The following is a 27,162-nucleotide window of genomic DNA, read 5'->3' as shown; positions in this document are numbered from 1 at the left end:
TTGTAAATTTATATGTTACTAAATTTGAAAATTTTCGAATTAAACAAATACTTGAATTCTAAAATTTCCAGATTCTCAATTTTTTAAATTCCAAATTTTCTAATTTTTACATTTCTCCAATTTCAAATTTCCCAAATTCTAAATTTCCTAAATTCCAATTTTCCCAAATTCTAAATGTCACAAATTCCAAATTTCCCGAATTCTAAATTTCTCACATTCCAAATATCCCGAATTCCAAATTTCTCACATTCCAAACTTCCCAAATTCCAAATTTCCTAATTTACCAATTCTCCAAATTCTCAAAGTTTCAAATTCTGAATTCCTTAAATTCCTATCTTCTCAATTTCCCAATTTCCGAATTCCCATATTTTCAAATTCCAAAATCGCGAAATCCCAACATTTCCAAATATCCCAAATAGCAAAACAAATTTGCAAATATCCAACTTTTTCCGCTACATATTAAACAATTTCATCTAATACTTCATATTACAATAAAAATAATTCAAAATCGTCAGAATAATCAAGTAAATTTGTCTAGAAAATTTCTGCTTTTTGGAATAACCATTAAATAAATATAACGTTCTCCATAAAAATAATAACGATCGAAAAGTCAAAAGAAAGTTTAAATTATTTGGGCAGTGTAACTTTTAACGCATTATTCATAATTTTTTATATAATTACGACGATCTCTAAGAACAATTAAAACTAGACGTACATTTTTCAAATAAAATGATTTACCGATCGTTTATACATAATGAATGACTTAATGAATTTCTTATTTTAGATACATTACCGTTCAAAAATATCCGGACACTTGCTTTCGTTACGCAAAACATAATTGAAGTTTGTACGAAAGGTATTTAGGGCTATTATATCATTTGTAATAATTATTATTATGTTTTTTGAGGTATCATAACGTAATAGAATTAACTTTTAAGTACAAATTATGCAATGAAAGTGTGAAAGTAAAATTCATATCCAGAAGTACAAAGTCCAAATTTGTGAATCTAATGACACGCTTTCGATTCCAACAAAAATTCTAATTTCTACTTTGTTTCATTTCTAGGATGCAGAACGTATTCAGAGAGTTCTTCGATATGTTTCAAGTATTTGTAAACTGTTGATAGACGTTTAGGTTCCCTCGATGGAAATAATAATGGAGGTAACGCTATACACTCGACAGTTTTGGTTTAGTTCGTCGAATTATCAATCGAAAAACGTTCCAGTATTCTGACCCTTGCAGAAAAAAAATCGATGTTAGTTACTGTTGCAGATACGTAAATAACTTTTATGCAACGCGAATATATATTTCGCTTGTGTTCGGATACTTTTGAACGGTAGTGTATATTCGATGAGATTTTTTCTCGTGGTATTTAAAATCTTCCAATTTCACTTGCACTCGTACGTTTTTATGACTTTTCTGCATGTCTTGCATTTTACATAGCAACAGCTAATATACTTGCAGTCACATCTTTCTAGAACCTCTTCTGTTTTAGTTGTGTGACCTCGACCACAGCAGAGATATTCGCAACCTTCGTAACCCGTACTGCTGCCATTACATTGTCTGCAAAAAACACAAATAATTTTTTTTAATATCGTAATGTGTTAGGTTCTTGATGTGTTAGATTGAAATTTAAAAATTTACAAGTTAAATGAAAAATCGGGTTTCTTGATAAGGTAGAATTTTATTTTTTGAAATGGTGGATTGTTTCTAAAAATAATAATAATATAATATGAAATAAATTGCAGATATTACATGACGACGATGAATTTTGTTACAAAAAATGAAAACACGTTTACATGTTTGAAGGATTTTTATGAATTCTCACATTTTTAATTTTTTAATTTTCACATTTACAAACTTTTAATTACTCAAATTTAAAAAATATTAATGTGTTATTAGTTTTGTAAACTTTCTGATTTATTAAGTGATTTTCAAGCTTCTTTTATTAATTTACAAATCTACAAATATTTTAACTACCAAATTTTTAGTCAACAGTTTTTCATTTTTACATTTACAAGTTTTTAAAGTTTCAAATTTAGAGACTCAACAATTTTCAAATTTATTCACAATTTCTTAAATTTAGATATTCATAAATTTTCAAATTTATAAATGTACATATTTCTACATATACATGTTGTATACATAGTATGTATGTATACTATGTACATTTTTTTTCTTTTTATTTCATGAGTAAAATTGAAAAATTGTCAAAGTGAATTTTTTCATTTTACCAAGATGTCCATTATGATTTTGCAAAATTTATTTCTGTTATTTTCTATAACAATTAATTTGAAATCTTTGTTAAGTACTTGAAAATAGATGAAGTCAATATAATTGTTTCTTTAATTATTCAATACATATAATTGAGTATTTAAAGAAATAAAACTATTTCCTTTTAGAATTTCTTACAAATTGAACATAAGTTAAAGCGCTAAATAAAATCGATTTACCTGCCAACAGTTCCGAGACTTCCTCTCTTTTTATCGGGAAGACAGTAATCGGGGCTTTTAGTGGTATATAATAGATTATCGTGGTGATATAGTGGTGGTAACCTTCCACCTGATCTTGGTCTAACTTCTGCCGCTGTCGCGTATCTTCGGAGTAGACGACTTCCGGCGGCAACAGGTCCCGAAGAACCGAGTCCTCTCCAACAGGTTCGCACGCTACACGATCCAGAAACTCCGTGGCATTTGCATTCCAACGTTAAGGACTGTTCTACTGCCTTATAGTAACAGCATCCATTAAAGTTAAATACAGATGTCAACCCACGAGTTAGCGTTTGAGGTTGACCCAAAGTAAAAGAAGCCCACAAAAAGAAATCATAACTATTAACAAAATAATACTATTTTAATTATTGTATACTAACAAAACATTGTAATTACCCTCCGACCAGCACGGTTGTTGTGCATATTAACGGCGTGCATAAATTTCGCAGTGACGCCTGTACCAGGAGGAGTAGCACCCTGAAGAAATCTCTTGGCTATCCGGGACGCGGATCTAACGTCGTCTCCGCAACCTCCCCATTTAAAGGAGTTCCTAGCCGATGGAGGTCCAAAAGAAACCGACGTGGCGGTAAAAGAGGAAGGTGAAATCAGTGCAGACGGCGAAGGTGGTTCTCTTCGTGGTGGAGTTGCACACGAACAAGCTGCGAGATTACCCAAAGCACATCCTCTTGCGAGCCTCCAAACTGCTGCTGCAGCCGACATTGCGTAAACGAACGCCTGTTCTCTGGTACCTATTTTACAGAAACATCTCAGATTTTATTAACCAGTTAACTGTGGCGATCTTTTTGTAAAGCGCGCACCAGTGTGCGTCGTGGTAATCAAGTGATGACGAGTTAGTTCTCAAGAATTTATGAATCCATCTCAAATCATTTACACTTTTTATTTGTTTATTTCATTTCGTGTTGACCTTTAAACATTTTAAACATATTACAATTTACGAATATAATTTAGTTTTTGACAAAATTACAATTTAAATATCAAATTGTAAGAAAATTTTCGCATGACGGATTAGTTAATTAACACACTTAATTAGTTAATTTATAATTTCAGCAAATTGAGATAACGTAAGTTATAGCACTATACGTAAAATGGTATCCCTTAATGGTAATATTTCTATTACCATTAATATTTATATTATCGTTTAGTCAGTCATTTACAAAAACATCTTACATTTTATAAATTTATAATTTCAGCAAATTGAAATAACATAAATTATAGCTCTATACGTAAAATGGTATTCCTTAGTGGTAATATTACTTTTATTTAGTTACTTTTCAAAGGGATTAAATATGATATGCGCAGTTGTTAACGGTGCATATTAATCATACGCAGTAAAGTTCTTACTCTTTATCTTAACATATTCATCGTATAAACTTTACTGTGCATATTTAGCATTTTTCGCTGTTTATCTTAATTCATCAAATTTTCAAATTACCATATTCCTAAATTCCTAACTTTCAATATGCCCAAGACAAAAATTTTCATACTTGTAAATTTGCAATTTCCCAAATTCCCAAATTTCCAAATTCACAAACTCCCAAATACCAAATTCCAAATTTCTCCAATTCCTCAAATTCCTCAAATTCCTCAAATTCCTCAAATTTCAAATTCCTCAAATTCCAAATTCCTCAAATTCCAAATTCTTCAAATTCCAAATTCCTCAAATTCCAAATTCCTCAAATTCCAAATTCCTCAAATTCCAAATTCCTCAAATTCCAAATTCCTCAAATTCCAAATTCCTCAAATTCCAAATTCCTCAAATTCCAAATTCCAAATTCCTCAAATTCCAAATTCCTCAAATTCCAAATTCTTTAAATTCCAAATTTCCCAAATTTCAAATTCCTGAAATTCCAAATTCCTCAAATTTCAAATTTCCAAAATTCCAAATTCCCCAAATTCCCTAAATTCCAAATGTTTCAAATTCCAAATTCCAAATTCCCCAAGTTCCAAATTCCCCAAATTCCAAATTCCCCAAGTTCCAAATTCCCCAAATTCCAAATTCCCCAAATTCCAAATTCCTCAAATTCCAAATTCCCATAATTCCAAATTCCCCAAATTCCAAATTCCCCAAATTCCAAATTCCCCAAATTCCAAATTCCCCAAATTCCAAATTCCCCAAATTCCAAATTCCCCAAATTCCAAATTCCCCAAATTCCAAATTCCCCAAATTTCCAAAATTCCAAATTCCCCAAATTCCCTAAATTTCAAATGTTCCAAATTCCAAATTCCCCAAGTTCCAAATGCCGCAAATTCCAAATTCTCCATATTCCAAATTCCCCAAATTCCAAATTCCCCAAATTCCAAATTCCCCAAATTCCAAATTCCCCAAATTCCCTAAATTTCAAATGCTCCAAATTCCAAATTCCCCAAGTTCCAAATGCCGCAAATTCCAAATTCTCCATATTTCAAATTCCCCAAATTCCAAATTCTCCAAATTTCAAATTTCCAAAATTCCAAATTCCCCAAATTCCCTAAATTCCAAATGCCCCAAATTCCAAATTCCCCAAGTTCCAAATTCTTCATATTCCAAATTCCCCAAATTTGAAATTTTCGCAGTAAAGTTATTACCCTTTATCTTAACATATTCATCGTATAATCTTCACTGCGCACATTTAGTATTCTTCGCTGCTTACTGCGCATGTGTTACTTAAAGTAACCTTGAATAATTTTTCATAATAATTTTAAAGATTAAATAAAGATAAATAAAGGGTAATGACATTTATACTTGCTACTAAAAATGACTCTAACAATGTTCTTGTAAACGAAAATAATGCACAGCATTTTTAAACACGAAAAGAATATATATTTCATAACGTGATATTTGGCGGGAATATTTGAAAACATGTTTATTTTTTTATTTGTTCAATAGTTGAACAGAGAATTCGTTAATAGAAAATTAATAACATTCGAATATTTGAACTTTCATAAATTCGTTAAAAAGTTCTGTTTATTTAAATTCAACAATTTACGGTTTGTTAAGCCGGTACGTAGTATATCTTTCGTAATGACGTTCCCGTCACATCCAAAATAAATAATTACTCATTTACGATATTTCGGGATACACGGAATTACGCCCTATTAAAATTTTAGGTGTTGGAAGGACCATAAATTTGGCCATTTTCTACCGTCCTCTTCTCGGATGTCGGCAATTAATGAGGTAGAAGGGCGTATCTGTGCAGCGTTTTCAAATGAAATTGGTAATAACCAGTTCGCGGTACCTTTTAGAGATACTACATTCACGGTCTCTTCTCTGTTCGTGGCCGGCTCGAAATAATTGAAGGAAAGCTGATTAGCATACCGATATATCACGGATCGAATAGGGGGGCCTTTTGAGTCCTTGAATATATATTAAGCAACTATGTTTTTCATTAGCAGCGAAACCCAACGCGGGCTTCTCAGTTTTCTCATTAACGAAAGATTTTGCTTGAGAACACTTTCATTTATAATGTAATTATCGTTAAATGCGAACAGAGGTAGGGAGTGGATGTAGGCAGAAAGGACGGAATTATTGATTTGATAATGACCACTAATTGGCTGTCTCTTTGAAGTCTTTCTATTCATCGTACCAACTTTTCGTTTTCTTCATTTTTTTGCCAATTGCCACCATAATCTTTGTACTGTATAGAGTATGAATAAATGGAATTTGTTCGTGGGTGGTTGTAATTAATTGTACCAAGTTATGAAATGTTTCGCGATTTTTTATATTATGCAATAACATTTAACATTTAGGTAATTTTGATATTGTATAGGGGTTGTAGACAATTTGCTTGGAATATTATTTAACGATTTTTAGAAAATTAAGCTTGAAGAAATAGGAGAATTTTGGTGTAAAAGAATTAGTATTTAATGATAATTTAGCTGTTAACTAGAATTTTTGGGGTGGCTCTTTAATACTGTTAATGTTTCACACCAGGGATGATTTAGTGGCCTTTGGGAATTTGGGATTTTTAGGGATTTGAAGTTTTGGAAATTTTGGGAATCGGAGATTCAGAATTTGGGGATTTGGAGATTTGGGGAAGTTTGAATTTGGGAAATTTGGAATTTGGGGAATTTGGGATTTGGGGAATTTGGGATTTGGGGAATTTGGGATTTGGGGAATTTGGGATTTGGGGAATTTGGAATTTGGGGAATTTGGAATTTGGGGAATTTGGAATTTGGAGAATTTGGAATTTGGGGAATTTGGAATTTTGGGAATTTGGAATTTTGGGAATTTGGAATTTTGGGAATTTGGAATTTGGGAAATTTGGAATTTGGGGAATTTGGGATTTGGGGAATTTGGGATTTGGGGAATTTGGGATTTGGGGAATTTGGGATTTGGGGAATTTGGGATTTGGGGAATTTGGGATTTGGGGAATTTGGGATTTGGGGAATTTGGGATTTGGGGAATTTGGGATTTGGGGAATTTGGGATTTGGGGAATTTGGGATTTGGGGAATTTGGGATTTGGGGAATTTGGGATTTGGGGAATTTGGGATTTGGGGAATTTGGGATTTGGGGAATTTGGGATTTGGGGAATTTGGGATTTGGGGAATTTGGGATTTGGGGAATTTGGGATTTGGGGAATTTGGGATTTGGGGAATTTGGGACTTGGGTAATTTGGGATTTGGGGAATTTGGAATTTGGGGAATTTGGAATTTGGGGAATTTGGGATTTGGGGAATTTGGAATTTGAGGAATTTGGGATTTGGAGATTTGGAGATTTGAGGAATTCGGGGAATTTGGAGATGTGGAGATGTGGAGTTTTGGAAATTTGAAAAATTCAAAAATTCAAAAATTCAAAAATTGGAAACTTGAAAATCGAAAATTTATAAATTAGAAAACTTGGGAATTCGGAAATCTATAAATTTGGAGATTTGAAAATTCGAAAATGTATAAATCACAATATCTGCAAATTTGGATTCTAAAATTTGAAAATTGGGGAAATAAATTATTATTTTAGAAATTTTATGACATCATAATTCAGGAAACTAGGAATTTTTAAACGTAAGGATTTCAAGACTTGGCAATTATACTTTATTATAAATTACACACATGCAATAACATTACATAAAAATGAATACTAACAATACATGACAGTTTTCCACATAAAAAACGAAATTCCTATTTAGGAATATTATTTAAAAAAAATTTACTGAGATAATTAAATTTTAAAAGTTATGACAGAAAATATTCTTCCCTGACGTGAATGATTAAAACTATTAATTTATTACTTATGAACACTTATTTTGTTTTATATGACTTATCCACTTCAGAATCACATCTTCATATCCAAAGTTCAATTAACTTCTCAAAATTTATTAGCGAATTAATATCTCTTCTGCAATAAAACCATACAAGAGTAAAGATAAAACTTCTGAAAAGATAAATTCGACTTGTTCCGTTAAATGGATGTTGCAATTTACATGTAGTTATAGACTCCCAGGCTATAAGGAAGCCATTTTTGACGCGGAGTATCATACGTTAACAAATTTAATGGCGAAAATGTACATGTTTGTGTTAGTATGCTTTCTCTGATAAATCAGTTCGCATATTAGCGGTACAAGTATATTACGTAGGAGTTGATATGTCATTCTCTACCCGTGTCGAATCATTATTTCTATTTACAACCATAATCTTGAATGTATGGAACATTTTAATATCTTCATTTACTTGTACGTAAATTTGATAAAAATTAGTTCTTTGAAAATTGGTAAATATATTTAATAATCTAAAATTTCTATATTTCTAAATAAATTTGAAAACTAAAAATGAAATTTGAAGACATATTCAGATTTCATTTCAAAAATTTTGCTATTCTTGTATAACACGTCACTAAATAGATGAAAAAAAATCGCAATATAAATTTATGAAATGTTAACATTAAACCTACCAGCGTATTTACACTTCGTTTGAAATTAATAATGAAATTGAAAAATAAATAAACAAACAATAAAACATGAATTACTATACTCGTTCTTCTATACTTCCTTATTTCCATGAAAATCAACATTTCAAGAAAATTACTTAAATTGTGTAACTTATAATAAGAAACTTGTAAGCCACTTATTTGGCTGGCTTAGTAATTTTGATGTTAAAAATATGATTCATAAAATACTATTTTTAAAGGAAAACACAGAGAACAATGTTTTTTAAATGACTTTTAAAAAATTCAACTTGTATAGTAACCAAATAATATTTTTGTCTAAGAACAAATGACCAATGTGTACCGATGTCAACCCAATAGTTGGCACGCGAAGAGGCAGGCGCAGGTGTTTACATGCGTTGTGTCTTCAATTGGTCAGAATAGAAAAATCTTTACATTCCCAAATCCCTATATTCCTAAATTCTTACATATCCAAATTTTTGCAGTTGTAAATCGCTGTATACTCAAATTCCTAAGTCCTCAAATTGGTGCATTGCTAAATTGGTACAATTCCAAATCGCTACATCCTCAAATTCCTTCATTCCCAAATTTCTACATTTCCGAATCTCTCCATTCTTAAATTTTTACACACCTAAATCGGTATATCCACAAATTTTTACATCCGCGAATCGGTAATTCCCCAAATCACTACGTCCCCAAATTTCTACATTACCATTGGTAGATTTCCAAATTGCTACGTTCCTAAATCGCTATATCCACAAATTTCTACATCCCTAAATCGGTATATCCCAAAATCGCTAGGTCCCCAAATTCCTATACCCCAAATTGGTATATCCCCAAATCGTTATGTCTCCAAATCGCTACATTCCGATATCCTTACATTCCCGAATCCCTCCATTCTCAAATCTCTATATCCTCAAATTTCTACATCTTCAAATTGCTATGTACCCAATTAGCTACGTCCCCAACTAGCTATGTCCCGAACTAGTTACGTCCCCAACTAGTTACGTCCCCAACTAGTTACGTCCCCAATTAGCTATGTCCCCAACTAGCTATGTCCCCAACTAGCTACGTCCCCAAATAGCTACGTCCCCAACTACCTACATACGTCCCGAACTAGCTACGTACCGAACTAGCTACGTCTCCAACTACTTACGTCCTCAACTAGCTACGTTCTCAACTAGCTACGTCCTCAACTAGCTACGTCCCCAACTAGCTGCGTCCCCAACTATCTACGTCCCCAAATAGCTACCTCTCCAACTAGTTACGTCCCCAACTAGCTACGTCCTCAACTAGCTACGTCCTCAAATAGCTACATCTCCGACTAATTACGTCCCCAACTATCTACGTCCCAAATAGCTACGCCTCCAATTGGCCAGAATAGAAAAATGAACGCCTCACACGTCTTTTCGACAGTAGTATTGGCTCGAAAAATCACCAATTAAACCAAAAACAATAACAGTCCGCAAACGTCTCTCAAGCGAGTACAATTACTTGCATTCAGCAGTTGTTATTGTCATTATTATTCTTATTTACCAAAATGTAACATTGGAAGTCTTCACACTTGTGTGGATAGACCTTTTACTATGAATCGACCTTACGCGCTAACTCATGAGTCGACATCGATACTGATCACAATATTCGTGTATACATAGAAACGCACCACGTATCTAGTCATATTAGGCAACTTCCTTCTACATTTTAAATTATAACATACCCGTAAGTAATTCGGGAGTATAATTCGGTGCACGTTCAATGCTGCTGCAATTCCACCTACGATATCGAAATGCTTGCTGACACACAGTCGAAGTATCCTTCGCTGCTTGCACTAAGCTGGGCATCACGTCTGGCGCTGCTCTACATGCTCTTGCTTGTTTTCTTTCTAAAAGACCGGAGCTTTTCGCACTGGTACATGTCTCCCGTGTCCATATAAAATCGTCTCCTGTTCGACCGAGAGCTCTGCAATATAAAACGTAACGATATTTAAATGTAAATGTACAAGTGTAAATATTGGATATTACACATTTACGATATTCTAGAATATCTTCACGTTGTTGCGAACAGAAGCACTAAATTAGAGGAAGTGCTCTAAATATGGCCTACCACTTTTATTTCTGTGTATGCAGTTCTCGTTGAAGATCTACAAAATGTAACTCCTCAATAGTTTATGTATAAAAGGCGTTTGTTAAAACTCGGTATTTTACAATTTAGTAAATTTCCAAATTTACAAGTTTTCAAATTTTCAGTTTTTCAATTTTTCAATTCTTCAATTTTTCATTTTTTCATTTTTCCAATTTTTCAACTTTTCAATTTTTCAATTTTTCAAATTCCCCAAATTCTCTACATTCCCTACATTCCCCAAATTCCCCAAATTCCCCAAATTCCCCAAATTCCAAATACCTCAAATTCCCAATTCCTCAAGTTCAAAATTTTCTATATTCCAAATTCCCCAAATTCCAATTCTCTATATTCCAAATCCCCAAATTCGAAATTCCTCAAATTCCAAATTTCAAATTCTCCAAATTCCAAATTCTCCAAATTCTCCAAATTCCAAATTCCCCAAATTCCAAATTTCCCAGATTTCAAATTCCGAAATTCCCAATTCCCTAAATTCCCCAAATTCCCCAGATTCCCAATTCCTCAAATTTCCCAAATTCCCCAAATTCGTTAAATTCTGCAAATTCCCCAGATTCCCAATTCCTTAAATTCCTCAAATTTCCCCAATTCCCCAAATTCCCTAAATTCGTTAAATTCTGCAAATTCCCCAGATTCCCAATTCGCTAAATTCCGCAAATTCCCCACATTCCCCAGATTCCCTAAATTCCAGAATCACCAAATCCTCAAGTCACAACATCATCGAATCGTTCAATCTAAAAATACACAAATTTATTAAATATTAAAATCTCCCTAATTGCACCATCTCCGCAAAATGCCCTTCATCAAACAGTATTCCCCCATAAAAATATCACAGTTCCTATCGCGTATTTCGAGTTATTCGAAATTTTCCCGTGCTCCGGGAATGAAGTTAATTTCTCGTAGTAAAGGGACGATAAGTTTTTCATGTATGTAGGCACAGTTGAGCGAGAACCGTAAATCAGGGGTGAATTTCGAAAATTATAGGGCGTGAAGCTGAAAGGTGCCTTTAAGCGGCGTGGATGGATACGTGTATTGCCACGGTGCAAACCGTGCGAAGAATAATTACAGACACCTGAAAGTCGAAATGGCTCGAGCACGGATACGTCTAGACGTAACAGCCCTGGGAATGGCCGGCTCACCAACCCTGTGTCAGGAACCTACCCTCGAAATTACCCTATCAAAAGCCCGTAGCTCTAATTCATTATTCCGTCGCTGACTGCTATGGAGAATGTCGTTTCCAAGATGCCGTTCGCCTTATGTGCTCGTCTTCTTCGTTCGTGGCACTCCCGGAACTTGTTATTTGTTACGTTGAGAAACCGAGCGACCATAAACGTTCGCGTTTTCTGTTTTCGCTAGCGTGCAGCGCTCCGACGATTCTTGTCTTGCCACGCACGCTTCTTTCTCCTCGGCCATCGTGTACATTTGATACGTTAATTACCATTTAAACTTCACCGAGTGTGAGTTAAGTTGTTCCGAAACAAAAGAAAGATATAACGAATACAAGCAGCTTGATTCAAATGGGAACGTCCGACAACGGCATGCAACCTTGAACTCGCTACGGATCGTGGAGGGTGTAACGTGTGTACTGTGTACATCCACGATTCTTGTATTCGACGTGGAGACTGATTTCGGGATTTGAGGACTCGGAGTTGGTGATTTGGGAAATTGCGAATGTAGACAATTGGGAATTTAGAAGGTTGCATTTTGAGAATTTTGGCAATTGACAGAAAGATTTGAGAAGTTTGGTAATTTGGTAATTTGGAAATTTGGAAATTTGGGGATTTGGGGTTTTGAGGATTTGGGGATTTGAGGATTCGGAGATTTGGGGAATTGGGGAATGAGGAATTTGGGGAGTTGGGAATTTGGAGAATTGGGAATTTGGGGATTTGGGGATTTGGGGATTTGGGGATTTGGGGATTTGGGGATTTGGGGATTTGGGGATTTGGGGTTTTGGGGATTTGGGGATTTGGGGATTTGGGGAATTGGGGAATGAGGAATTTGGGGAGTTGGAAAATTGGGGAATGAGGAATTTGGGGATTTGGGGATTTGGGGATTTGAGGATTTGAGGATTTGGGAATTTGGGGAATGGGGAATTTAGGGAATTGTGAATTTGGGGAATTGGGAATTTAGGGATTTGGGGATTTGGGGATTTGGGGATTTGGGAATTTGAGGATTTGGGGATTTGGGAATTTGGGAAATTGGGAGTTTGGGGAATGGGGAATTTAGGGAGTTGGGAATTTGTAGAATTGGGAATTTGGGGAATTGGAAATTAAGGGATTTGGGAATTTGGGGAATCTTGGGAATCTTGGGAATCTAGGGAATCTAGGGAATTTGGAGAATTTGGGTGTGTGGTAATATACAAATGTAGAAATTTAAGAATTTGAAAATTTGTATGAATAGAAGATATGCTATTTTTACCCAAAATATTTAAAATCGTAAATTAACTATAAATTCATATTCCAGTTTTGAAAATTAACTAACTACACGACTTTCTCTTAATTACGAAAGAAATATGGGAGTTTACAGGGAGATGTTTTTCCGACATCATTCAAACTTCACTCTTTTATTTTTGCAAAATATTTGAAAACCGATCAGCAGCCTTCATTAAGAAACAACTCGTTACGTACGAAACTGTAGCAATTATTTCGCTTGACACCAGGAAGAAAAGGAAAAATATTCACGAGAAAATGATTAGGAAACCGTGAAAACAATTTTAAAAGAACACAGATTGAATGTTTCACGAATGACACTTGACAGATTGAGCATATAATTATGCAAATTGCTTGTCTGAAACACGTTGGCTGACGGACGGTAGTTATTTCAATATAAACCTGTAATTTTTGTAACTTATTGCTACAACAAAAGCTTTCTCCAACCTTTAAAACGTGTTAATCTAATAGAGCTTTTATTTCTTTTATAAATTCATACGTATTCGTTTAATGTTTCAATCTATTAATAAGCAAGATTTTTTCAATATTTCTTTTAAATAAACTTGTTTTTATTTTACAAATTCTCTTGTTGTTAATATTTATCTAATTCTTTCAAAATTAATTTTGACTGAAATTGATTTTGAAGATATTTAAATTCATTTCTTTAAATACACTTATATATACATATTTAGTTTTTCTTTAGATTTAATAATTCTACATATGTGCTTTTATATAAGTGAAACACAATTTACTTTTAATGCAATAGTTATTAAATACAATTTTTCATAAGTAAACTACAATTTACTTTTAATACAACAATTCTACGTATGTGAATATTATTCATATATCACTTCTTTCATGTATTGTTAATACTCCTATATAAGTAAAACACAATTTACTTTTAATGTAACAATTATTAAATACAATTTTTCATAAGTAAACTACAATTTACTTTTAATACAATAATTCTACATATGTATGTGGATGTTATTCACATATCATCTCTCTCATATATTGTTAATGCTTTTATATAAGTAAAACATAATTTACGTCTAATGCAATAGTTATTAAGTACAATTTTTCATAAGTAAACTACAATTTACTTTTAATACAATAATTATTAAACCTAATACTTTTAATAAGTAAAACACAGTTACATAAAAAGTCATTCTTAACCTCAAAAAAATCACCCCTGAAAAAATGAATTCCTAACCTTAAAAAGTCGCGCCTGCAAACCTTACAAAATTTGTCGTCAAAAGACTTAACTAGATAATTTTAAAACCAAAATTTAGTTTTACTTCAAAATTTAAAGTTTCTTCCCACATTTAATTTTGAAATTTACTTATTACATTTGAAAAACATGAGAGCGTTAAGAAGATGAAACATTCGTACGAGAATGTATAAGAGTCCAAAGAGTTAACCAAATAATTTTAAATCTAGATTTAATAGTTTCCTCTCGCATTCAAAAACTTATTACATTTAAAACATATGGCGTTATAAAAATAATAACATTCGTACGAGAACGTATATTCATAAATCCTACCATAACGAGTGTCCTGACAGAAAAGGTGTGTGCCTAAGCGTTTTACAAGTCAGTTTATACGTGTACAGTATACGTCATGTCAATAGCTGTTTTAATTAGCCAATGAACATATTTTCGAAGCACTCTTAACGATCGTAGAAAGATCTTGTCTCGCGAGACCACCTAGCACGTAACAAGTCTGGCGACTTGTTGAAAAAATTTCATCCGAAGAATATCATTCGCTGCGTGTTTCGCTGATACACAATCATTGTAGATTAAATTAATGAATCCAGTTTCTTTACGAGAACTACGTCTAATAAAATATGTATATCGCTTTCCAGTTCTATCAGCTACATATGTAAATCACATCAAACGGGATACTTACAATATGTTTCAAAGATAAATACAGCAGCTCGTAGATTAAATGGAAATCAAAAATTGCATGTTAGTAAGCACGGTGCGAGGAAGAAGGAAATTCTGGAATATGGCTGTTTAATGCGGTGTTTATAGCGGGTATTCATTTTGGGACTTTGGGGTTTTCTTTATTTTGTGAGCTTGGGAATTTTGGAAATTTGGAATTTATGGATTTTGAAATTTTGGAATTTTTAAACTTTGAATTTTAGAAGTTGTTTTACAATTTGAAAATTTTTGAATTTGGGAATTTTAGGAATTGAGAATTTTGGGATTTGGGATTTTTAGAATTTGAGAATTTTGGGATTTGGGGACTTTAGAATTTAAGAATTTTGGGATTTGGAGTTTTTAGAATTTGGGAATTTTAGGATTAGGGGTTTTTAGAATTTGAGGTTTTTAGAATTTAAGAATGTTGGGATTTAGGGTTTTTAGAATTTGAGAATTTTGAAATTCGGATATTTTGGAATATGGTAATTTTAGGATTTGGGATTTTTAGAATTTAAGAATGTTGGGATTTGGGGTTTTTAGAATTTGAGAATTATGGGATTTGGGATTTTTAGAATTTAAGAATGTTGGGATTTGGGGTTTTTAGAATTTGAGAATTTTAGGATTTGGAAAATTTATAGTTTGTGAACTTGTGACTTTTTGAATTTTGTATCTTAGAACTTTGGAATTTTAAAACTTAGGAACTTTGTAACATTGAAATTGTAAAATTGCACAGCTTTGAAATTTCGAAATTTGGAATTCAAGGACTTTAAGAATTTGGAATTTTTGGAGCTTTGTAGAACTTGAATATCGGAAATTTTGGAATTTTTGAGTTTTTGAATTCTTAAATTCTTGAATTCTTGAATTTCATAATTTTTTTATTTTTTGTTTTGTAACTTTAGATTTTTTTAATTTTTGAATCTTGAAACTTTATAACCTTTGTAATTTTTCACTTTTTTGAATCGTCACGCGTTAAGTTAGGTTAGAACATATTACTTACATTGAACAGAATTTTTAAATTCTTGAATTCTTCAATTTCATAATTTTTTAATTTTTTGTTTTGTAACATTAGAATTTTTTTATGTTTTTAAACATGAAACTTTATAAACTTTGTAATTTTTCATTTTTGGAATCTTTACGTGTTAGGTTGGGTTAGGACATATTATAATAGAAGTTCAGTCATTAGAACCCTACATTTTTAGAATTTAACAATTTTTTAAAATAATTCCTTACAATTAAATGATTCATAAAAAACTGCATTTAACAACTACATAAACTGCATATGCCACTACATGTACGACACAATCAAATTCTACAAAGTATCCATTCATCACACAATCTATAACCAATGTATCTCATAAATTCCAGAATTTTTTATTCATCTTTATCTTGATGTGTCATAAATACATAAACATCCTGCATCCATTAATAACCTTCCAACAACCACAAAAAAATCAAATTCCCGCGAATTCTACGTAAGATGATGCATTTGTTAGTCTTTTCGTGCCATTAGAATCCGTGTTCTTTTTACGATAGCCATTTTGAAAATTATCCTGAAGGAACCCCGACTATAAATTGAAGACGCACTCTTTTACGCATTCCTTGATGTGAACGTACGTAAGGAGCAGCTTATCCTCAGGGAAATTCACGATCGTTCTCGCTCGGACATTCTTATGAAAATAAGCGGTGCTTAATAAAATTCTGTGACGTGCGTTCCGAAATGGCCGAACGGACAAGTACCCCCGCTGTCGGCTGCAATTTCGAAATTCGTTTTGACTCGTGATATCATAAAATGGCGTTTTTATGGGGCCGATAATAGGTCGGCGCCTACGATTCTTGGTTATGGTTCTTTCGTGTGGTCACAGGTACATACAGTCACCGACAAAAATATTAACATGGCTTTTAATTATATAGGATGTTCGTAAATCGTATGAGGGGATGAATTTGTATAATAATAATATAGGTCCAAAATTTACTGTAAAATTTATTCGGTTTAGACTTTATTTTATGGTGAAAATTTGTCGAAATATTTGTAAAAAAATTTGCTTATGGTAAGAGTGATAATTTCAGCAATTTTTATGGTTGATTAGCAGATGTTATGAATTATAAATTGGTATAGTTATAACTTATAAATTGTATATTATAAATTGAGTTGCAAATTACAGATTGTATATTATAAATTTAGTTATGAATTATAAATTATGTTGTAAATTAAGTTAGATTAGTATATATAATTATTAGTATTCATAAAATTATTGTTAGTCCTCAATGATGTTGCTTATGTATTTATCATACTTTCAACTAAAGTCATCATGTTAATTCTTCATTTGTACCTATATTAAAATCTTGAATTATATTGAATTATATTGAATAATAAATTTATAAATATTATAAATTACTATATTTTGTTATTAATATTCATAAAATTATTGTTAGTCCTGAATGATGTTGCTTATGTATTTATCATACTTTCAACTCAAGTCATCATGTTATATCTTCATTTGTACCTATATTAAAATTTTGAATAATAATAAATTTATAAATATTATAAATTACTATATTTTGTTATTAATATTCATAAAATTATTGTTAGTCCTCAATGATGTTGCTTATGTATTTATCATACTTTCAACTAAAGTAATCATGTTATATCTTCATTTGTACCTATATTAAAACCTCGAGTAATAATAAATGTATGTTATAAATTAGTACATGTAATTTTTAATATCCGTAAAATTATTATTAGTATTTATGTATTTATGTATTTATCATTCGACTAAACGTATTAAACACATATTAAATTTTAAATAACAGTAACAATAACATATTTCAACTAACCATTCAAACTACAAGATCCTTAATCCTTGAATTGATGTTACAATTTTCAAAAGTCGTTTATAATTCAAAAGACAAATTAATCCGCAAATTTCATTTTGTTCTCATTCAATGTTTGCTACGTAAACATAACTGGATAATTAAATTAACAATTTAAAAATCATTCAACAGGTGATTTACGAGGAATGATTCACACAACAGTTATACATATGTGATGGTATATGTACGCATCATATGCAGCAAGTAAGAGCATACAGCATTACACGTGGATTTTACGAATAGGAACGTAATCTTGTACCAGGTTAACCTCCATTAGCGAACTATTATAATGAAAGTTATTATCAATCGATCATTAATCTCGAGTCTCTGATTTCCTGTTCATATTTCTTAATGTAAGCCACAGGTTGTACTGACAGGACGAAGCAGACGGGTCTAAAGCGGAGAAGCATAATATAATTAGCTCATTTCTAACCGAATGATTAATGGCGTCTTTCCAATTATTGCTTGTTAAGATACTTCATTATTTTCGACTACAAAATGTTTACAGGAAAAAATGTGATTTGGGGATTTCGCATTTGCTGAGTGAATACTTTATTATTTAATTATTGGTATTATTATTGTTATATTATTATATTGTTATTTATACTGTTGCATTATATTGGTAATAAGGTAATTTACTTATTGTAGTAATTTATGTATTAATTACATTTATATATATTTACTTCTTTAATTTTAAATAGTTTTTTTTTAGATGGCATATTGAGAATTGATCCTAGAGAATTAATCCTTTGTTACATTATGCTAGACATATGGTGTGTAATATACTTTCACTTGCAATTTTCGAATTCTCAAATTTACAAATCACAAAATTTTTGTTTCTAAGTTACTAAAATTCCAATCTCTAAAATTTCTAAATTTTTCCATTCTGAAATCTTTAGATTTTCAAGTTATCAAATCAATAAATTTTCAAATTTTTAAATTTCAAAATCACTACATTATTCAATTCTAAAATTAACAACTACCAAATTAACAATTTTAGCAAATTGTCAGAACTCCATACTCCTCAACTCGAAAATCTCCAAATCTCCAAATTCATTCCCAAATCTTTAAATCTCCAAACCTCCAAATCCCCAAAACGCTAAATCTTCAAATTTCCAAATCTCCAACTATCCAACTCTCCAACTCTCCAACTCTCCAACTCTCCAATTCTTCAACTTTCCAACTCTCCAACTCTCCAACCGTCCAATTCTTCAACTCTTCAACTCTTCAACTCTCCAACTATCCAACTCTCCAACCGTCCAATTCTTCAACTCTTCAACTCTTCAACTCTCCAACTATCCAACTCTCCAACTCTCCAACTCTCCAAATATTCAAATCTCCAAATCTCTAAATCTCTAAATGTCTAAATGTCTAAATCTCTAAATGTCTAAATCTCCAAATCTCCAAATCTCCAAATCTCCAAATCTCCAACTCTCCAAATCCCCACATTCCCAAATTTCCAACTCTCCAACTTTCTAAATCCCCACATTCCCAATTCTTCAACTCTTCAACTCTTCAACTCTCCAATTCTCCAACTCTCCAAATCTCCAAATTCCCACATTCCCAATTCTTCAACTCTTCAACTCTTCAACTCTCCAACTCTCCAACTCTCCAAATCTCCAAATTCCCACATTCCCAATTCTTCAACTCTTCAACTCTCCAACTCTCCAACTCTCCAACTCTCCAAATCTCCAAATCTCCAAATCTCCAAATCTCCAAATCTCCAAATCTCCAACTCTCCAAATCCCCACATTCCCAAATTTCCAAATCTCCAACTCTCTAAATCCCCAAATCTCCAAATCTTCAAATGTTCAACCTTACAAATCCTATATCTCCAAATCCCTAAATTAACAACTTCACATATTACCAAACCCAGAATTTACCAAAACAACAAATTTCCATATTACCGAACTACCTCGATCCATCTAAACCCTAAAATTTCTAAATCTCCAAATTCCAGAAAACCTGCACCTCCCGCAACCTCCATAAAAAACTTGCCTACCGAATCTCCGCATTTAATATGCGTGAACAAAGCTCCTCCACAGATCTAATAATATAGGACCTAATAAATTCACGCCTTTTCTCATCCCGTGTTTCCCGTATCCCCACAGAGTTCTTACAAATCGTTGCTTCTTTCTCCCGCGAGGCACGAAAATATTCCATTATCATTTATATCGGAGATGATCGTCGGACAAATCTCGGTTCCTCGCGTAGCTGCTCACCGACGTTAATTACCAAAGTGTTTCAGGTTGAATTTGATCGCGGCATGGAACACAGGGCATAGAGAAGGGTCGCTGAGGGTCTGGAAAAGCGGAAACAGAAAGAAAGGAGGCTGCTCGGCGTCGGATGATGAATGAAGGAGTGATGGTGGTTTTGCGTGCAAAACCAAAATGCGAGCTGATGGGGAAGTGAGCGCGAAACGAAGACAGCAATGGCGGGTGTTGGAACAAGGTGGGAGATTAGGGGTTGCCCGCGAATCGTGATTTATAAATGCCATTTCCAAGAAGCCTTTCCTCGGGCCCCTTCTCGCCCTACGTTGCTCTTTTCTTTTGCTTATAATCATCGATACCGAGCGACAACGGGGAATAATTGACGGGCGACTTCGGAAATTGCGAGCATGATTCATACTCCTTCTTTTATTCTGACAAGAAAATCACCCCGAGTGTCCTTCTCGCGGGCGAACATTACGTCCTTTGGATCACCGATGTCGCTCAAACTTTTTATGCTTGTAGAGCACATGGAAAGTAGTCACGTTATATAACTGTAGCGCGTAACTTGCTGGAATAAGGGAGAAATTTACGGTTGAAATCTATCGAGAATTGCGGCACGAGTGTCCTTATGAGGAAGCATTTCATCCTTTGAAACAATGACTTTATTTGAAATTTGTCTAATTATAGAATATGTAGGAAGGAATGTTGCGAAACTATAGTGCGCAACTCTTTCAAATAAGGGAAAAATTTACGCTTGATATGGGGAGGTTAGAATAAGGGTAGTTACGAATTTGCAAACTAGAAGGTTTGGATTTTTGCAAAATTGAAAATTAAGAAATTTGGAAATATAGAAATCTGGAGATTTGGGGATTTGGAGACTTGGGGTTTAGGAATTTGGGGATTTGGAGATTTGGAGAATTGGAGATTTGGAGACTTGGAGATTTGGAGATTTGGGGATTTGGAGATTTGGAGATTTGGAGATTTGGAGATTTGGAGATTTGGAGATTTGGAGATTTGGGGATTTAGAGATTTGGTGATTTGGAAATTTGGAGATTTGGAGATTCGGAGAATTGGAGATTTGGAGACTTGGAGATTTGGAGATTTGGAGATTTGGGGATTTGGAGATTTGGAGATTTGGAGATTTGGAGATTTGGAGATTTGGAGATTTGGAGATTTGGAGATTTGGAGATTTGGGGATTTAGAGATTTGGTGATTTGGAAATTTGGACATTTGGAGATTTGGGGATTTGAGGATTTAGAAATTTGGAAATTTAGACATTTGGAGATTTGGAGATTTGGAAATTTGGAGATTTGAGGATTTAGAGATTTGGGGATTTAGAGATTTGAGGATTTAGAGATTTGAAGATTTGGAAATTTGGACATTTGGAGATTTGGGGATTTGAGGATTTAGAAATTTGGAAATTTAGACATTTGGAGATTTGGGGATTTGGAAATTTGGAGATTTAGGGATTGGAGATTTGGGGATTTGGAAATTAGGGGATGTGGATATTTGGAGATTTCGGGATTTGGAAATTTAGAAATGTCAAAGTTTGGTAATTTAGGGAATGAATTTGGTAGCTTAGGAACTTTACAATTTTTAAATCTTCAAATTTTCATGTTTAAATTTTGGAAAATTTGAAATTTTGGGTGTTTAAACGTTTGAAAATTTGAAAATATAAAAATTGAAGTACTTTAAAATCTCGGAATATAGTAATTTACGAATGTAAGGACTTAGAAATTTGGAAGCTTTGCGATTTGGAAATTAAAGAATCCTGTCACTTGAAAATTTAGAAATGTACTAATAACAAACTTTAGTTTAGAAAATATGTTAAAAGTCCACTTTCCCCAACTCACAATTAAATATTATCACTATCTCTCCTTATATGATATTTTCGATTTATCATCTTCGTACACTAATGATAGTTACGATCATTTTCCCGCCACTTCAACAGTAGTTATAAAAAGTGGTACACTTTCATGCTATTATTCTAGGATTGCTACAAAATGGCTGCTTGACAGTTGCAGGAAACAATGATTGATTTAAAAACATCAATATAGTAATATTACTCCACCGTAAAAAAATACCTGGCTCGAATGAATAGAAAGCTTAAAGTTTGCTAAAAATGGCGGTGTAACCTGCTCATCAACGTCCTTAATACACAATTAATTATTAATCGCTAAATAACTATTTTATAGGAACGGCTGATATTAAAGACATTCATAAAATATTTATGCAATTATTTTCAGTGTACTTCGAGCTTCAAATCAATGCTCCACATATACTATGCTGCGATACTTTCATGTCATCAGATGTCAGACATTTTGTTATTCGAAAATCGAATATTTAACATAAATTTGTTAACACGTTTGACTTAATAATTTACAAACATTAGAAATTGCAAAAATTATTAAACGAATTTAAAATTATAATGTTTGCAATTGTAAATGATTCAAGATTAAAAATTTGAGATTTGTCAGATTATTCTAAAATTGAGTCTCGTTATATTGCCGTATAAACGAAATAGTAAAAAATTAGTAAAAAATATTGGTAATAGTAAAAAATTGTGATTATGCAGTATGCATTACGTTTGTGATAAGCAATACATTGTGTTCACCAGAAAGTAAATTCCCGCAAAGGTGGCGATATAACGAGAGTCTACTGTATAAGGGACATTAATCAGGTATCGTTATCCTCAGCGTTATCCTCATTTCTTAACCGTGTTTTCTGGCGTTAGATTTTTATAACAAATCGACTCACTAATTACAATAAAAAACATAGGAACACTGTGCAACCAGCATAAGAAGTGTTTAAATATGTAATAAATCCTCGTTGAGGCTTGTTGTTCTTCAAGGCTCGTTCGAAAAAGAAACCAAGTAGGAAAGAAAGCCTCATAATAGAATAAATGATTCTTGTTCCGCTTTCGTTCTGCATTACGTATACGTGCACGTACGGTACAATCTTACTTGAATAGTAACTCATTTGTTTTTTGCTAACGGACCGGCATTGATCACCGGTCTTCTTTCAAACTTTTTTCATCGAACATCCTTTGCTTGTTACCGAAAGATTCATGAGCCTCAGGTAAATCGGAGCCATTATAGGTGACCAGGTATAGATGAGTTTGCATTCTTTCGTCCTTTTTTTGTTCGATAAAATATATACTTAGGGGCGCATTGACACTTTTGGGAGATACAAATATTAATATGATTTTGGTATCTTCGTATGCATTTAATTTAAAGTATTGTCTGTAAAATAGTATTTCAGTTTTAGAAGCGGAAGTTTGGGATTTTGGATCTTTGGAACTTGGAGTTTGGAATTTGGGGACTTTCGGATTAGGAGGCTTTAGGAGTTTGGGACTTTGGGGTTTGGGGACTTTGAAGTTTGGTGACATTGGGACTTGGGGAATTTGAGGTTTGGGGACTTTGGGGTTTTGGGATTTTGGGGTTTGGGGAATTTGGAGTTTGGGGAATTTGGGGTTTGGGGAATTTGGTGTTTAGGGACTTTAGGGTTTGGGATTTTGGGGTTTGGGACTTTGGGGTTTTGGAACTTTGGATTTGGGGACTTTAGGACTTAAGGAATTTGGGGTTTGAGGACTTTGGGGTTTAGGGACTTTGACGTTTGGAAATTTTGAGATTTGAGGACTTTGGAGATTGAGGACTTTGAGTTTGGGGACTATGGAGCTTGGGGACTTTGGAGATTGAGGACTTTGAGTTTGGGAACTATGGAGTTTGGGGACTATGGAGTTTGAGGACTTTGAAGTTTGGTGATCTTGGGACTTGGGAAATTTGGGGTTTGGGAATTTTAGGGTTTGGAGATTTTGAGGTTTGTGGAATTTGGGGTTTGGCAACATTGGGGTTTCAGAACTTTGGGATTTGTGGACTTTGGAGGTTTGAAGATTTTATGATTTAGGAGTTTTGGGATGTTAGGACCTTGAAATTCTTAGATTGTGGTACGCTGAAACTTCAGAAGTTTGAGATCTTCTAGCTTTAGATATTCAGAAGTTTGGAATTTTTTGACATTGAGAGTTGATATCTGAAATTTGGGAATTTTGTAAATTGGGGATCATAGAATGTGAGACTTAAGAACTGTGGACATTTAAGATTTTATGATTGTAAGATTTTGTGACGAGGGAATTATGGAATTTCAAAACTTCGGGACATCAAGAGTTTTTTAATTTGAAGACTTTGCAACATTATATCTTTATAACTCTAGGATTTTGATGCTTTGAAATTTTTGAACTTTAGAAGTTTGAGATTTTTAAACTTTTGAATTTATAATTTTGGGATTGTAAAACTTTAGAGGTTCGGGACTTTGAAGTTTCAAAGTCTTGTAATTTATAATATTGGGATTTAAGAACTTATAATATATTCCGTTGAAGTAATATTTAATATAATATAATGTTCAATATAATATTCCGATTCGGAGTAATAGTGCTTTGAAATTTCAGAAATTTGAAACTTTAGATCATTGAAACTTTGAAACCTTGAAATTTTAAAAGTGAGACTAAACCTTTAGAAAAAAAAATTAAGACTGAAACTTTGAAATTCTTGAACTTTCTTTTAAGGATTTCTGTAGCATCCCTGTTACTCTTCATACTCCAACCACGTGCTTAGTTTGTTTTCTGATTAATTCACCCCTAAGGATACTAAAATCAGGAATTAAAATTTAAAATGGAAGCAATTTCAGAGTTACAACGGAGTTAATCTTGGACTCAATATGTTTTCATATTTGTTTATCATGTGTCACATTGGGTTATTTCAAATTTGCTCTGATTTTGACATTGTAAATATATAAAACTGTGATATTTCTCATTGTGAATATATAAAAAAAGTCTGCAAAAATCCAGAGAAATAGTTTTAATTATATAATTTGAGGTTATGCTAAAAGAAATTAAAGAAGTTTAAAATACTTAATTTAAGGTTATGCTAACAGAAATTAAATAAGTTTCAAGTTCAGAATTTAACATTATATTAAAATAAAATTAAATACATAATTAATACATAATTTAAGATTATGTTAAAAAATTAAAGAACCTGTCTGTGAAATTATTTTGCAATACCAAAGTAATTACAATTAGCAATTATTTTGCATAATCAGTATCCCATAGGAAAAATGATACTTATCGACACAGTTATCGATACACGAATAACATAAAGCGGTTTCAACGTTGTACATTAATTTCTTACTTACAACTTTCGAAATAAAATGTCGCACAACTTTTTAAAAAATGATATCAATTAGAGGCAAAAACGTTTATCTCTAATGTGAAAAAATAAACGAACTAACCTACCTCTCGAATTTGTAGCTAAATATTTATTTTGCCGATATAATATAATATTATATTATATTGTTAATATAATAATAAGATATAATTATACCCATACAATTTACATAATTAATATTCCTATTAAAATCTCTCATTTCCTTACAGGGATCTTCTACATCCTTCATTGCCTTAAACTTCTCATCGTTCAAAACCTAAACTAAATTTTATCTAAATTAAATCAAATGCAAGATTTAGCCATTTCAAAGTAATTTGTATACATTACATCCAGTTATTTTTATTAGAATAAAGATTTCATAAAATAACCCCCCTTGTTGGCATAAAAATCTGAGACATCTTATCTCATAACAGACCCTAACATACCAATCCAGAATATTCCACAATAAAACAAAAAGAAAGTATATTACTTACAGCCACTTGATGCACTTGCCACCTTGAACCAGCAAGAGGAAAAGCAGCAACCAAGCTTTAGCGCCGCTTCTGTTCATTCCAAACATCTTTGTTCACTTTACATTCTAAAAGATCAGCATTCTTCTTCCGCACTTAACAGAAATCTCTCCGCATATCGTTCATCGAACACACAATCAAAATTATTTCCTAAACACTGTCTGAAGGGTTGTCACCATTGCTAGCTCCATCGTAATCAAATCCGTACAAGAATGTTCACATGCCCGTTTCCAAGCGACGTCGTACCGATTTTCTTCGTTGTTCAAATAATATAAACCGAAGATTAACTAACGTCTCAAGTTGACAAGAGAATCGCGATGGAATAAATTGTCTATTTAAAGACACGCCTCCGTTTCTTTAATTATATCCGTCGACAGAAAGACGAAGCGGCCACTCACAAATCACACGCAAACCCCTGATTTATAATATCTGCTGGCTGGATCTCTAGCATCGTAATTACACTCGATTTCCAAACGGTCCGGGTGAAAACGTCTCGTGCACACTCAGTGATATTTCGTTTCGCGTACGATGATAGCCGATTACGAATGTACACTATTTGGTCGATAGATCAATTACCGGAACACCTGAAACTCGCACTATCCTCAATGATCTGCGACCGATCCGCTATCGGGGAAGTTCCTTCGCGCCGTCCCGTGCTGCAGGGAGTCTGCGTGGTTACAGGTGTCCGTCGAGTCGTCCCGCAGGATCTACCGGTCGACGTGGAGGTGGAATCCTCCTACTACTACTCTATTTCCTCCTACTTCATCTAGTCGTTTTTCGTTGGATGAGGAACCGACCACCGGGGATGCCCATTGGAATACAAACGCCAAGGATCCAGGATCATACTGATGGATAAAGGACAGTTTACAACTGGGAATCCTCATAATTTTATCAGAACTAATTTTACTGAAGAAGCTTTCCATAACTTATCACATATATTAGTTTATATACAGTTTACATGCGTCACGTGCACAGTTTGCATATATCAGTCTGTGATAGAAGATTATACATGAAAATATAAAATACAAACGATAAGTGATTTTCAGTAGGTTTATGGGACTTTGATCTGTCGAAAGCTGATTTTACAAAAGATTTTACAAAGGCAATTTTGGTTGCAATTTCTCTAAGCGTTAATTTACTTCCTGCAGCTTTAACTATTGATTGCTTCAATTTTTAAATTTTTTATTATAATAGAAATTTTGTAATATAACATTTAGAATTATCCTAAATAATGTATGAAAAAGTGAATGTATGAATGTATGAAAAGGTAGTCAAGAAATGTTTGTAATTTTACAATGTGATTATTATACTTATAATAAACTTATTTTTGTCCATAAAAAGATATATTACTTACTGAATTAGCAGTGCAATACTCATAAACGAAAGAATATTAACATCGAACATGAAGATTCCAAAATAAAAGTAAAACCTTTGAAAATTTTGCAATTTGAACAAATCTTCAAGTGTCAAATCAAATGAGTCTCAAACAGTCAAATCC

At 32.9% G+C, this 27,162-nt stretch overlaps 1 protein-coding gene across 2 annotated transcripts; it reads right to left on the bottom strand.

The window, feature by feature from the left end:
• Nucleotides 1-260: 260 nt before the first annotated feature.
• Nucleotides 261-26,547, bottom strand: LOC100879400 (protein Wnt-11b-2). 2 transcript variants are annotated; one of them, XM_012283819.2, is made up of 5 exons: nt 25,629-26,547; nt 10,087-10,328; nt 2,887-3,239; nt 2,455-2,726; nt 261-1,564 (listed from the first exon to the last, which is right to left on the bottom strand). In XM_012283819.2, exons 1-5 carry the CDS (start codon nt 25,712-25,714, stop codon nt 1,390-1,392), a joined length of 1,128 nt encoding a protein of 375 aa, XP_012139209.1. In that variant the 5' UTR covers nt 25,715-26,547; the 3' UTR covers nt 261-1,389. The 2 variants fall into 2 exon arrangements, with proteins under 2 accessions (XP_012139209.1, XP_076389934.1); XM_076533819.1 differs by lacking the exon at nt 25,629-26,547 and adding an exon at nt 14,478-15,015.
• Between the last annotated feature and the right edge of the window lie 615 nt (nt 26,548-27,162).

Source organism: Megachile rotundata, chromosome 7, assembly GCF_050947335.1.
Source record: "Megachile rotundata isolate GNS110a chromosome 7, iyMegRotu1, whole genome shotgun sequence".
NCBI classification, from domain to species: Eukaryota; Metazoa; Arthropoda; class Insecta; order Hymenoptera; family Megachilidae; genus Megachile; species Megachile rotundata.
Note: the sequence above shows the minus strand (reverse complement) of the source record. Positions and strands in the feature narration are given on the sequence as shown.